Source organism: Thermothelomyces thermophilus, chromosome 6, assembly GCF_000226095.1.
Source record: "Thermothelomyces thermophilus ATCC 42464 chromosome 6, complete sequence".
In the NCBI taxonomy this organism is placed as follows: Eukaryota; Fungi; Ascomycota; class Sordariomycetes; order Sordariales; family Chaetomiaceae; genus Thermothelomyces; species Thermothelomyces thermophilus.
In genome coordinates, this window is record NC_016477.1 from 117173 (window position 1) to 129131 (window position 11959).

The 11959-nt window shown below is 52.2% G+C and overlaps 4 protein-coding genes across 4 annotated transcripts; 1 reads left to right on the forward strand and 3 right to left on the reverse strand.

The window, feature by feature from the left end:
- Positions 1-3310: 3310 nt before the first annotated feature.
- MYCTH_2309727 (uncharacterized protein) lies at positions 3311-5323 on the reverse strand. Its single transcript, XM_003665692.1, has 3 exons — positions 5116-5323; positions 4045-4985; positions 3311-3982 (listed from the first exon to the last, which is right to left on the reverse strand). The coding sequence occupies exons 2-3, from the start codon at positions 4971-4973 to the stop codon at positions 3433-3435; spliced, it is 1479 nt and encodes a 492-aa protein (XP_003665740.1). The 5' UTR covers positions 4974-4985; positions 5116-5323; the 3' UTR covers positions 3311-3432.
- Positions 5324-6219: 896 nt separating this feature from the next.
- MYCTH_2069956 (uncharacterized protein) lies at positions 6220-7494 on the forward strand (the record flags this gene model as incomplete). The annotated part of the gene is made up of 3 exons (XM_003665693.1): positions 6220-6621; positions 6773-7121; positions 7208-7494. 3 exons carry the CDS (start codon positions 6220-6222, stop codon positions 7492-7494), a joined length of 1038 nt encoding a protein of 345 aa, XP_003665741.1.
- A 224-nt stretch (positions 7495-7718) lies between these two features.
- Positions 7719-10333, reverse strand: MYCTH_2309729 (uncharacterized protein; the record flags this gene model as incomplete). The annotated part of the gene is made up of 5 exons (XM_003665694.1): positions 9827-10333; positions 9728-9756; positions 9560-9661; positions 8460-9492; positions 7719-8382 (listed from the first exon to the last, which is right to left on the reverse strand). Exons 1-5 carry the CDS (start codon positions 10048-10050, stop codon positions 7722-7724), a joined length of 2049 nt encoding a protein of 682 aa, XP_003665742.1. The 5' UTR covers positions 10051-10333.
- Positions 10334-10800: 467 nt separating this feature from the next.
- Positions 10801-11835, reverse strand: MYCTH_2309731 (uncharacterized protein). Its single transcript, XM_003665695.1, has one exon. The coding sequence runs from the start codon at positions 11690-11692 to the stop codon at positions 10895-10897; it is 798 nt and encodes a 265-aa protein (XP_003665743.1). The 5' UTR covers positions 11693-11835; the 3' UTR covers positions 10801-10894.
- Between the last annotated feature and the right edge of the window lie 124 nt (positions 11836-11959).

Consider the following 11959-nt stretch of genomic DNA (forward strand, 5'->3'; position numbering starts at 1 on the left):
AGGCCGGTCGTACTTATATAGCTTGTCTTTGACCTTTTCCTTTAAGCCGTTATAGAATAGTTATATCAACGCCTTGTTATTAAGCTAAGACTTGAATATGTCCTATCTAAACTACACGGTATAGGAGGCTACTAACTTAGTCTATCAGAGATTGGCGAGTCTTTCTTATATATAAATCTTTTCGTCTTTATCGCTAAAAACCTTCTAAAGCTCTTCTTCGAAACGGTCGTAAGATCGGAAGACTGCCTATGTAAACGTATCTTGGTCATCTTCGTCTTCCTTAGTAAGATAGTCGTTCTATATAGGCTCGAACTATCTAAGTGCCTTACCCTCTAATCTTATAGCTATATAGAGAACTTTGGCTTTGTTATCTAGAAACTTATCATTATTAAGCCAGAAGTAGGATTAGAGGTTTATTAGGAATCCTATAAGATCCTCCTTAGTTCCTCTATATTTGCTAGATAGTTTAATCTTAATATAACTCGCTTTAGTAGTCTCGAGTACTTCGATTTTAATATAAGCCTCGTTAACTAGTTTCTATAAGTACTTTTTACTGTTCTTAAGTTCTTTAATTCGGGCTTAAGTAACCTTATCTCTCTAGTCTAACTCCTAGATCTGCTACTAGAGTTAACCGATCTAGGCAAGCAGCTGTTCGGCCGTAACGTTAGTAGCTATATCGATATCGAGGTCAAGGTCACCTCCGTTCTAAACCATGACAGAACAAAGGGAGTGGTAATAACGTGTAACGAACCTAGCTTAGACTTCTTCTAAAAGGGTTTAGACGAAGGTAGATTAAGCGAGACAGGCAGGCAGGTCGTCTAAGGGATTCGGTAAAGCTAAAGGGTTTATAATAACACTTAGAGTTGTCTCTTATAGTAATTAGCAATGCTTGGTATAAGTATTGTGATTATGATTATTACTATTAGTAAACTCTTAGAGTCTACTATAACGAGTGACTATCTATATATATATATAATCCTAGGATTACTCTTTATCTAGTGATCCTTTGTTGTCTGGATCACGGCTGTAATAGTGATCCTATAGCGTATAGATCACTTTGCTAAGCGTGATCCTTTCCTGATTAGTCCGTTCGTGCCTGCTGTCCTATTGGCTTGTCGGGGAAGGCGGCTTAGGCGGCGTCCTATATGTATATTTCCGTGACAAACTTCTTATTATTAACTAGATAGGTAGACCTATAAGTATCGACTATAATGCTTTCTAATAGAGGATAGCGTTACGTACTAATAGTACTAAATATATAATAGTAGCTTATAAGCTCTCTAAGTAGCTAAGGGTTAATTACCAAAGTATTAAGGGAACTAAGATATCTTACCCTTAATTACCTAGAATAGGATAACTCTCTTTACTTAGTAATAAGCTAACTCCTTAGCTTAGCCTATCTTAGTTATTTAAGCTACTTATAAATTCTTTTATATTCCTTCTTAGAGAGATATATATATTATTTATTACTATATAGGGCTTACCTAGGTATATTATAATCTACTAGATCTTACTTATATCCAGGTCGCTTATAAGGATATTTATAATCTTTCTAATGAGTCTAGAAGCTCTTTACTTTCTCTTTACTACTCTTTTTAGCTATAGTAAGCTATAGAGTTATAAATATCGAATATTTCCATAAAATTGCCCCTAAGTTATTATTATTAATAAAGATCTCTATTAGATATATAAGCTTTCTAAGCTCTAGAAGACTCTTGCCTAGGGCGTCTACTACTTCGGCCTCTCTTCTCTTATATACCACCTAGTCTAGTAAAATTCGTATACCAATAGCGTTAAGGAAGGTAAAGATTCCTTAAGCACCTTATACCTCTAGAATATTATACTAGAGCGTTTACTCGAATATAATACTAAATTCCCAGAGCTAGTATTAGGGATTGACTCCTAAGTGCTTAGTAATATCTAGGTAGGCAACGTACTAAGCTATAATTAGAGTATATATACCTATTTCCAAGAGAGTAATTATATCTTAAAACGCTTATACTATAGCCCTATTATCATTCATACCCCTTTCTTTCCTAGCTCTAGCTATATAGTAGAGACGCGATTCTATAGTCTTCTTAATCTAGCTTTGGAGTATTATATAATTCCTAGAGTTCTTAGTAGGAAGAATAATATTAACTTTCTACTACTTATTTAGACTTAAAAGCTCTTTACTAATCTCTTCTATAGTAGGTATATGGTTAGTAAATAGAGTAAAGGTATCTATTATGGAGGTAAAAATCCCAGAAGGACTAGATACTAGTATAAGTGCTTTAAGATGCTACTTTCGAACTGCTTTAATAATATTCTCTAGTACTTATTTATAAGTTAGGTATAGTAGTATCTACTTACTTAGTTTATGATTATCTTCTAAGTTAACCTCCCTTTAGATCTTTAGGAATCTAGCCTTTGACTTAAAAGTACTATACTAGGAAGGCTAACTACTAGTATTAATAAGGTATATAGAGTACTTGTTCGAGGACTTAGTCATAGTTAAATACGTTATAAAGTAATAATAAAAGTAAAGTATATATATTTATAGAGGAGCAAGCTCTTAACTAGTTAATATTAGTCCAATAGAGGAGTAATTAAGGCATTAGGCTTATAACTACTAAATATAGTTACAAGCTCGAATAAGCATTTAGGAGGCGTTAAGAGTAATGGTAAGGAAGGAATGGAAAGAGTGCCTTATTAAACTATCTATAAAGGAGAGAAAGAGCAATATAAATAGATAAAGAAAAGATGATCTATACGTCCATAAGCTTGTAAGGGTGACTTGTATTGCTCGTGGCTGGAGCTTTAGAAGCTCCCTAGCTTCTGATAGCATAGTATCGAAGAAACTAGAAATCATGCTCTAATATGGCAGGTAATTATAGCCACCTGCCTGTGGCTCCCTTTGTGGCTGCAGACTGCCCTTTTCCTTTCTTTGAGTGGGCTGTGGGCATATCTACAGGCTCTCCTTTCCCTGCTTCCACTCCCTAGACTTCCTCTACCTTCTATCATTATGAAGATAAACCTTAACAAGTCTCTGATTTACCTATTCGGTCCGTTAAGTGCTTCATACTTGCTATTATTCTTATCTAATACGTCTAACTACTAGACTAGAGTATATACCTCTTGGTATGACCTGGGGGGCGCGGGGGGCGCAGGGGGCGCTTATAATACCTGCCAAGTGTTACCTCAGGTTCTCGAGCAGTTTTAGGCCGCCACTATAGTGCAGTCAAATAATTCTATAATGTGTCTAAGGATAGGCAGCGGCACGGGGCAGTAGGGCACTACAGATCGTGAACTCTAAATGTATCAATGAACTCTTCGGAGTAGTGACAAAAGTAGATCGCTCTCCCAAATTACTGGAGGCACATAGGAGGTACAAGGCCTAAATAAATATCCTACAAATTAGAAAGGGCGAGGAAAAGAGAAGGAGCACAGTTCTCATGATAACCTGCTCACGAGAGTGAGGGTATTGGTTGACCACGTCACCGCCGATCTAATAGCGCCTGTCTTCGTTGCGCTCGCACCGTCCGCCTGATGCATGCCGACCCTGAGGACCTCCATCAGGGGGAGGTACTCTCTGCGCTCGATGGCGTCGACCCACTGCTCGATGCGGCGGAGGTAGAAGCCGGCGGCGCAGCGGGCGACGGCGGCGAGGAAGTCGACCTTGAGGGCGCTCTCCTCAACCTCGAGGTCCCAGTCGGGCCGGAGCTGGCGCATGCGCGCCGCGTACACCTTGCGCAGCTGCGTCTGCTCGTACTCCATCAGGTGGATCCAGTAGAGCTCCGTCTTGCCCTCGTTGTCGAGCCCGTCGTCGTCGTCATCTTCCCCGCCCTCTCCCGGACCATCGCCATCGTTGACGGCGGCGCGGGCAGCTCCCTTGTCGACGTCCGTGTAGCAGTTGCGGTCCGGCTCCGTCTCCCTCGCCGCGCCTCGCAGAAACTCGGGTACCTGGGATGCCACCCACCGTGGCATTGCCGAGGCGCATTCCCTGCCGTTTCTTGTTAGTGTTCTCTTTCTCTTTCTCTCTCTCTCTCGAGTGACTCTACGTACCACCCAATGACGGCGGTGATGTTGCCGCTGTTGTCGACGAGTATGTTGCGGAGCGAAAAGTCGTCGTGCCAGATGACGGTGCGCTCGGGCGGGTGCACCACGGCCGGGAAGATCTTGTGCAGCATCCGGAGGAGCTTACGGGCGACGCGCAGGGCGCTCTCGGCGTACTCCCTGTCGAGGTCCGTCTTGGCCTCGGCCAGGGCGGCCGTGTGCTCCCGGACGATGACGTTGAGCTGGGCCCGGAGCCAGTCGTGGCTCGAGCTGAAGGGGCCCCGGGGGACCGGGTAGTGATAGCGCTGGCCCGAGAAGAAGAAGCTCGACACGATCGGCCCGGGTTCCGGAGCGCTGTCGGCGTGGGCGTGGGCGTGGGCGTCGGACCGGGGCGGCTCCGTGCCGAGGGTGCCGATGCCCCGGAAGCCCTCGGCGAGATGATGGCCGCCGCAGCGGAGCAGTTGGGCCTGGAACTCGGCTACGCGGGCGGTCAGGCGCTCCTTCTGGGCCATGGTCATCTTGCGCCAGCGGTAGTGGGACGGCACGCCGGGCATCCTGTCCATCAGCAGCCACTCGTACCCGATCTCGCTGCTCCGGGAGGCGTCGAAGGCCACGACGGCCGGCACGGGCACGTCCGTGTTGCGGCGGACCAGCTCTAGGGTGACAGCCTCGCCCAGCGTCTTGTTGCGGGGGTCGACGGGCAGCGACACGCGCAGCATGAAGCGGCGCCGGCCGCAGTCGACCCGGTACAGCTTGTTGAAGGCGCCGTCGCGGTGGAACGAGACCGTCAGCGCTTCCTCGGCGGCGTCCTCGGGGATGCCCAGGTGGCGGCGGCAGACGCGCTTGATGGCCCCCAGGTCGGGTTCCCGCGTCCACTGCGCCTCCGGGCCCAGGCCGTGGTCAACCCAAACCAGTCCCTCGCGGCTCGTGTCCCGCATCGCCTCCAGTAACTAATAATTAATATTACCAAAGTCAGGCAGGTAAGGGGACGGGCCGGGTGGTATCGTGGGTAGTACCGAACGAAAAAGATGGATTTAGAGGTAAATCTGTACGGGTTGGTGATAATTAATAATAACTCACTGGCCGTTATCCCGGACGGTGCCGAGCGTCGTTGTTGTCGTTGCAAGAGCGCTCCCCCGGCGCCGGCTCCCAAAACAACAAGAAGCGACTCGTCCATCGACACACACAACATTAGGGGACCGACCCTGATCGCGTCAGACGAGGCGCATCGCCTTCCAGGAGATCATGGTGCCGCAGTGCAAAATGGGCAGCCGTTGCACAGCCCCCGTGTTCGGCGAGGATAACACTGGTAGGACAAGCAGGAGCGTGCTGCCAATGAGGCCGGCCGTCACAACTTCCCATTGGCAGCAATTGAAAATGATTGGATTGTGCAAAAAGAAAAAAAAAACCATGTGGGACTGGGAACCGTCAACAAGCTTGCCCCATTGGCCACTTCTCAGGGAAGCGGCAGCTCGGCGAAGGATGGCCAAGATATCAAAGTTTAGGATCAACACTTGGATGGTCGATTCGATTCTGTGGTTTTCAGAAGCAGGACCGTAGGGAACGACGCTGGGCTCATAGAATGACGCAGCAGGCGTGGGAAAACCAATAATTCAGGTAATAGTTGTCAAAGGTTTCTAGGTATTGCCAATTAAGTATTTAATTAATAATTATTAAGGACTGAAATCTTGAACTTCAAATGCACTATACTCCAAGAACCTACAAAAAAATATACAAATTATATGCTTGGTCAGGTGCTCACATATTTCGGTGAAGCGACTCAATATTTTGTGAGAAAGTATGTACATTATTCTTCGTAGGTGCATCTTTAACTAGCGAGCACGTGTAAGCAGGCGGTGTCATCCCAAAAGAGATGAGATGAAACAGATCCAGTGGGTACAAGGTGGCCAAATTGGCCAAACAAACCCAAACTTACGTCGTAGTTTACCTCACTTATACACCAGTAGGCCCATCCCTCGACCATCATGATGAGCATCAAACCAGGACACATACACACACACACACGGGTGAGTAAGCACGTATAGAACACACCAAAGTCCCTGATCACGGTGAGATAGTTTAGCGATAATTACTAATTTTTGCCCCTGTGTCTCTGCAATTAATTACCCTCTTCCTGCCAAGAATCCTAACCTTTGAGAAAGACAGTTTCCATTTGAGGTCATCATGAGCGACGGCAAAGCGCTCGACATAGTGGTGCCTGAGGTCGGCACTCGTGCCCCGAGGGTCAACGGAGACATAGCCGACTTCCTGGCCAACCATCCGGACCTCGAACTCGGCGGCGCCCAAGGGTACACCATAGAACGCCGGAAGCACATGGAGGTATTTGCCCTCCACAGGCTCCCAAAGTTCAAGGTTAATCCCATCCGCGCTGTCGAGTTCACCGCCATCCGAGGGCCCCACGGGACCATCCCGATCCGGGTCCTGTATCCCGACAACGGGGAGCCCAGGAGGGGAGAGGGCAAGATGGGGGGCATCATCTACTTTCACGGCGGCGGCTATTGCACCGGGAGCGTGGACGAGTTCGAGAACGGCTTGAGGCTCCTCGCCGAGGAGTCGGCCTGCATCGTAGGTCCTAATAGTCATCCCTCCTGACCCATGATTAATTATATTAATTATTATTAAATATTTAACCATTTTGTCTGGCCACTGCTGGGACGCGGGAACGGAACACAAAAAAAAAAAAAAAAAGCGGCTGCTGAAGGCATTGAATCTGCAGATCTTCGCCCCCGACTACCGGCTGGCACCCGAGTTCCCCTATCCCACGCAGCTGGACGAGTTCGACGCCGTGATCGACTGGGTGCTGGACGGGGCGGCCCAGCAGAGGGGGGTTGACCGTACGCGCCTGGTCGCGGCCGGGGACGGCGCCGGCGGGAGCCTGGCGACGGCCGTCTGCATGCGCCGGCGCGACGAGGGCAAGCACCCGGTGGCCGCCCAGGTGCTGCTGTATCCGGCGACCAGCCTGCCGACCGACACCCCCGCCGCCGAGGAGAACCGGGCGGGCTTCTACCTGCAGTTCAACGGCATCTTTGGCTTCGCCGACCACTACCTACCCCATACCATCAGCGGTAAGTTAATAAATAATTAACCGAATGATCCCTTCTTTGCGCACCCGAACTCATTCATTCGATTCGGCGAAATATCCGTGCGGCAGGCCCCTCGCCGACCTTCATGTACGTCGCCCCCGGGAAGCAGCCGTGCGCGGCTCTGGCGTCCCTGCCGCCGGCGGCCGTCGTGACCAACGGGTACGACCCGCTGCGGGACGTCGGGCTCGCCTACGCGGGCAAGCTGCGCGCCGTCGGCGGGCTCGCCCGCTGGCGCCACTATGCCGACCTCACCCACGCCTGGCTGCAGATGACGGCCTGGTCCGCCGCCGCCCGCGACGCCGCCCGAGACGTCGGTCTCATCGTCAGGGACATGCTGTACGGGCAGTCTGATTGATGCCTTGAATTTTAAAAAAAAAAGTCTATCTCGGCCCGTCCGAACTGTTGGAACGCGCCCGTGTTTGGTTGAACCTTGATTATCTTAATTACCGTCAAGACTCTTCAAGAGGCGGGAAAAAAAAAAAGGACGGGGGGGGGGGGGGGGGAGAGGTGATTGTGGTTAGATAATTATAAACAAAGCCATGAGTTACGTTATTCCCCCCCCCCCCCCCCCTTTAACAAGTGCTACACCTCAAACCTCCTGATGCTGCTGCTGTTGGACGTCCTTCGCCTTCGTACAGCCGATGCGGGCGGCGCGCGCAGATCCTTGGGCGAGTGAGCGGCAAGCTCGCGGTCGACGGTTGCCAGATCGTGCAGCGCATCCATCTTTTCGAGGGCGTCCACGATCTCGGGCGGCGGCTCCGAGCTGAAGACGGCCTGGATGTCCCCGTGGGGAGACAGACCGGCAAAGTAGCGCCAGTACCGGAACCGAGACGACTTGGCCCGCCGGGCCCACACGCGCCGCCGCTCCCACAGGCCGATGAGCAGGAGGACTGGGGCGTTGAGCGCCCGGATCGCGGCGACGTTTATGCGGTGGAAGGCGAGCGGCCCGACCAAGAACTTGATCGGCAGGAGAATCATCAGCGCGGCCATGTTGAAGGGCGGCGGATATGAGAAGATAGCGTCGCTCTTGACGCCCTGGAAGGTCAGGACTGCGCGGCGGAACTGGATCTCGGCCGCTTCGTTCGATATGATCTTGGAGAACGTGTTGGTCAGGATGGCGACGAGGATGGTAAGGAACAGCGTGTTGCCGAGGAAGGCAAAGGTGATGATCAGGGTCGGCCCTAGAATCAGGTGGAAATCGGCGGAGCGCTCGATGCCCGTCCCGTCGAGTCCGAACCAGATCCTGAAGCGTGTGTTAGCAAACGAGCGTTGTATGTTTCCCCTCTAGATATCGAACTCTTCTGTTTGCGGGTTACATACCACAGCAGCCATTTGGTGATTGTGGCCCAGGTCACGCCCGCGTTCAGCGAGTCCTCGCCGCTTGTCCTTGCGAGGAACAGCAAGCCGACGACGAAGCCGGCGAAGCACCAGACGGCAATAAAGGTGAGCCTGGTGAAGTCTCGCATCATGGCGTGGAGGGCAATGAAGACGATGTTATCCGGCATCAAGGTGAACGCGATCCGGGTCAGCAGCACGGGCGCCGCGGTGCAGAGAACCGGCAGGGCGTAGTAGGCGTCGTCGAAAAGCAGCAACTCAACCGCGCGCACAAAGCCATAGGCGCCGTAGATGGCGACAAAAGTAAGGTCGAGAAAAGACCAGAGGTTCTGGGCGTGTACCTCCCATCCGTGCTCGACGACTGCCGCAAACTGCTCGAGCACCCAGCCAGCGGCGAAGACATTGAATAACGTCTCGTAGAGGCGGAGACCCTCCATGTCGGCACCAAGCCCGTAGTGAGCCACCGTCAGCATGTACAGGAGCAGTAGGATGGCGAAGTGCAGCAGCTCTATCGCGTTCCGGATCTGGGGCACGATGAGCCGGTGGTGGTTGAGAATGGGCGCCCGGCGAGGCTCATAGAGCGAGACGGGGTGGTGCTTGTAGTGGTCCGGGAGGAAGTCGACGAAAGAGAGGGGGGTGTAGACAACGACTCCCTTGTATACGGCGTCGACGACGAGCTGGCAGGCCGGAGACTTGATGAGCATCTTGCTCTCCGAGATGATGGCGAGCTCCAGCGCAGTCAGCTTCCGCTCGTGGCCACCGCGCTTCTGAATCGCCCATTGCGGACGACGGGACCGCACAGACTCGGGCGCCGCATCACAAGGATCAAAGCCGGAGACCAGGATGTTGGCCAGGAGGAGGAGACCTGGGCGCCCTGGATGATCTTCACGGAATCGGCGGAGGATACGGGTTGCGACAAGCTCGCAGAGGATGGCACGCGACTCGTGAACACCCTGGTGCAGCGCCTCGCTGGAACGGGGACGGAGGAACTGGACTCGATTGGCGACGAGACAGTACACTGCAAACAAGCTTGCCGTAAGTTGTGGTATTCGTTTCGTGGTGAGTTAGACCGCAGTGATACTGACCGATCGCGGGGTCCTGCGGATTGTAAAGCCGGTCGACGAGCGGCCGCACAACTTGGCGGTCCATATGGGGCGCTCGAAGCTCGTCCAACGTGTAGATGTCATCTTGTCAAGTGTCAGTCACATTGCCGGACCTCCCATCCCTCGAAATTGAGTTCGCGAGCGGCTCACCGATGGCGGCAATGACCAGGCGCCGGATCCTGCAGACGCATCAGCCTCCAAGCTCCCCGTTCCGGACCGAATGTGGGCAAAGGTAGGCCCTCAACGTACCGGTGCATCATCATGTATACTGACATGATGGTGCCGTCCCCGGGCAGCAACACGGCGCTGCTGGCATCCTGCTCTCCCCGGGGAGGCAGGCGGCGGAGGCGGAGGGGAGCCACGTTGTCGGTGTCGTCGTCGTCGTCGCCGTGCGGGTTGAGGGCGGCCTCGGGGTCGTCGTCGTCGTCGTCGAAGGAAGAACGGGAGCTGGCATCGGAGAAATCTTGGCCCATGATCGTGGATTGCTGCGGCCAGTGCTGGCCAGGATGCACCCGCTGGTGTTCGCTCCCGAACTAAGCGGCCGCTCTTCGACCTCGTTTGGGCGATGAATGCGCGGTAGAAGCCCCAAGAGAACCAAGGCAAAAATACGGATACTTTGTTGCAGGAACGGCGAGACGCATCCTCGTGAATAATTGCCGGCTCGACCGCTGCAGTGGACCATTCAATGTTCCCATAACGTAATTTGTCGTTTCCAGAAGCTTGGCGGCCCCTGGCCGGGACCAAGATTAACCCGAGCCATGCTTCCTTGGGGGCGATTGGGACTCGCGCGGGTGTTTTGTCGCGGGCGCAGACCGTTCGTTGTCGTGATGGATACGTGTGGTGTTAAGTTGCAAAGGCACCCCAAGCCAACTGCAACAGTCTGGTGGATCGAGTTCAGTTACGGGACGTACGGAGTATGCTGCGGAATAGGTACTCGCCAGCATGTGAACAACTTCCGAGTTGGCACGCCAAGTGGAGATCTTGCAGACCCTAACCCAGTACAGTCATTCATTCATGGAAGGGGCCCTGGCACTGCGGGGTGCCACAGCGGGGAGAAACGAGCACTCAATTTCATCGGATGAACGTGTGGACAAGGGTGATGGTCCATTTCAACATGCCACCGAACTCCTCAAGCCTTACCTACCTACCTGAGGTAGACGCCATTTAATACCCACTTGACGGAGTGGGGATAGGACCTAAATTACCAAGTACAGATGCTCGTAGAACAGGTGTCAGGTGCGTAACTAATATCAACTCTATTAACTAACCCTGATGCAAACTAGAAGTCCTTACCTTACAATCTACCAATTGCATGGACTAAATCCGAGCTCCTCCTTGGCGAAGAAGGCCTCTGATGATCTCACGAGCTTCCGGATCATCTACCTTGGCCACATCGACTGTCTCTCCCTTCCGTTGTCTCTCTTTCAGACCCACGTCATCGCCAGCCATATCCTCATGTGGCATCTTGCCAGTATACAAGTGCCAGATGCTCAGACCGAGGCCATACAAGTCATCCTCGATTGTAGGTGGTGCCGGGTCCCTTCCCATCCGTTCCCCCCTCAGAAGCCTATTTGGAGACTCGTAATGCCAGGTTGAACTCCCCTCCCAGACGCTCTCGTCCTCGTCCACGTACCGCCCCTCGGCGAAATCACAAAGCCGGAGTTTGCCTTGGTTGTCGAGAAGCATGTTCTCCAGCTTCACGTCTCCGTGCACGATGCGTTTGGCATGCAAGCGCTGCACGAGCCGAATCATCTGGTGCATGATGTCATGGCGTCGAGATGGCGGCAGGACCGGGGCCGAGGGCGGGGCCGGGCCCGTCGGAACGGTGATCGGAGTTGCGAGATCCATCAGGAAGCCCATGCAATCAATTTCGCCGTCGGATGCTGACTTGAGCATGACTCTTCCCCGGACCGGAATTGCGCAATCGCCAGCCGCCTTCTGGAGTTCGTATTCTCGAAGCTCAGCTCTGGCCTTGTAGACTATGCCGGGGTGCCCTTTGACTCTGTAGAGCATGCTGTTCCCTGTGATCGAGAGTTCAGGCGTCTCGACTTCAATCGTGCTCCTGTCGACGTCTGGTGGAACTGGTGGCCAGCGCTTGTCCTCGGGCACGGCCATGTTCATTAGCAAGAATTGAGACTTTGACCGATGACGAACTTGTTGCGGCCAGTTGAGTGCAGGTTCGAAAAACATGAAGTGGAAGTGTCGAATTGAAGTGTTGAAGTGCCGCAAACACGTTTGGTTGGCTAACAAAATCCGCAAACGCGTTGGTGGAACTCTTGTTTACAAGGCGATGTTAGGATCACACCACAGTAGAGTTAAATGAAAGTACCGGGTCCAGAATCACGTTTTCACCCTCCCCATAACAACGACAGCTTCTGGTCT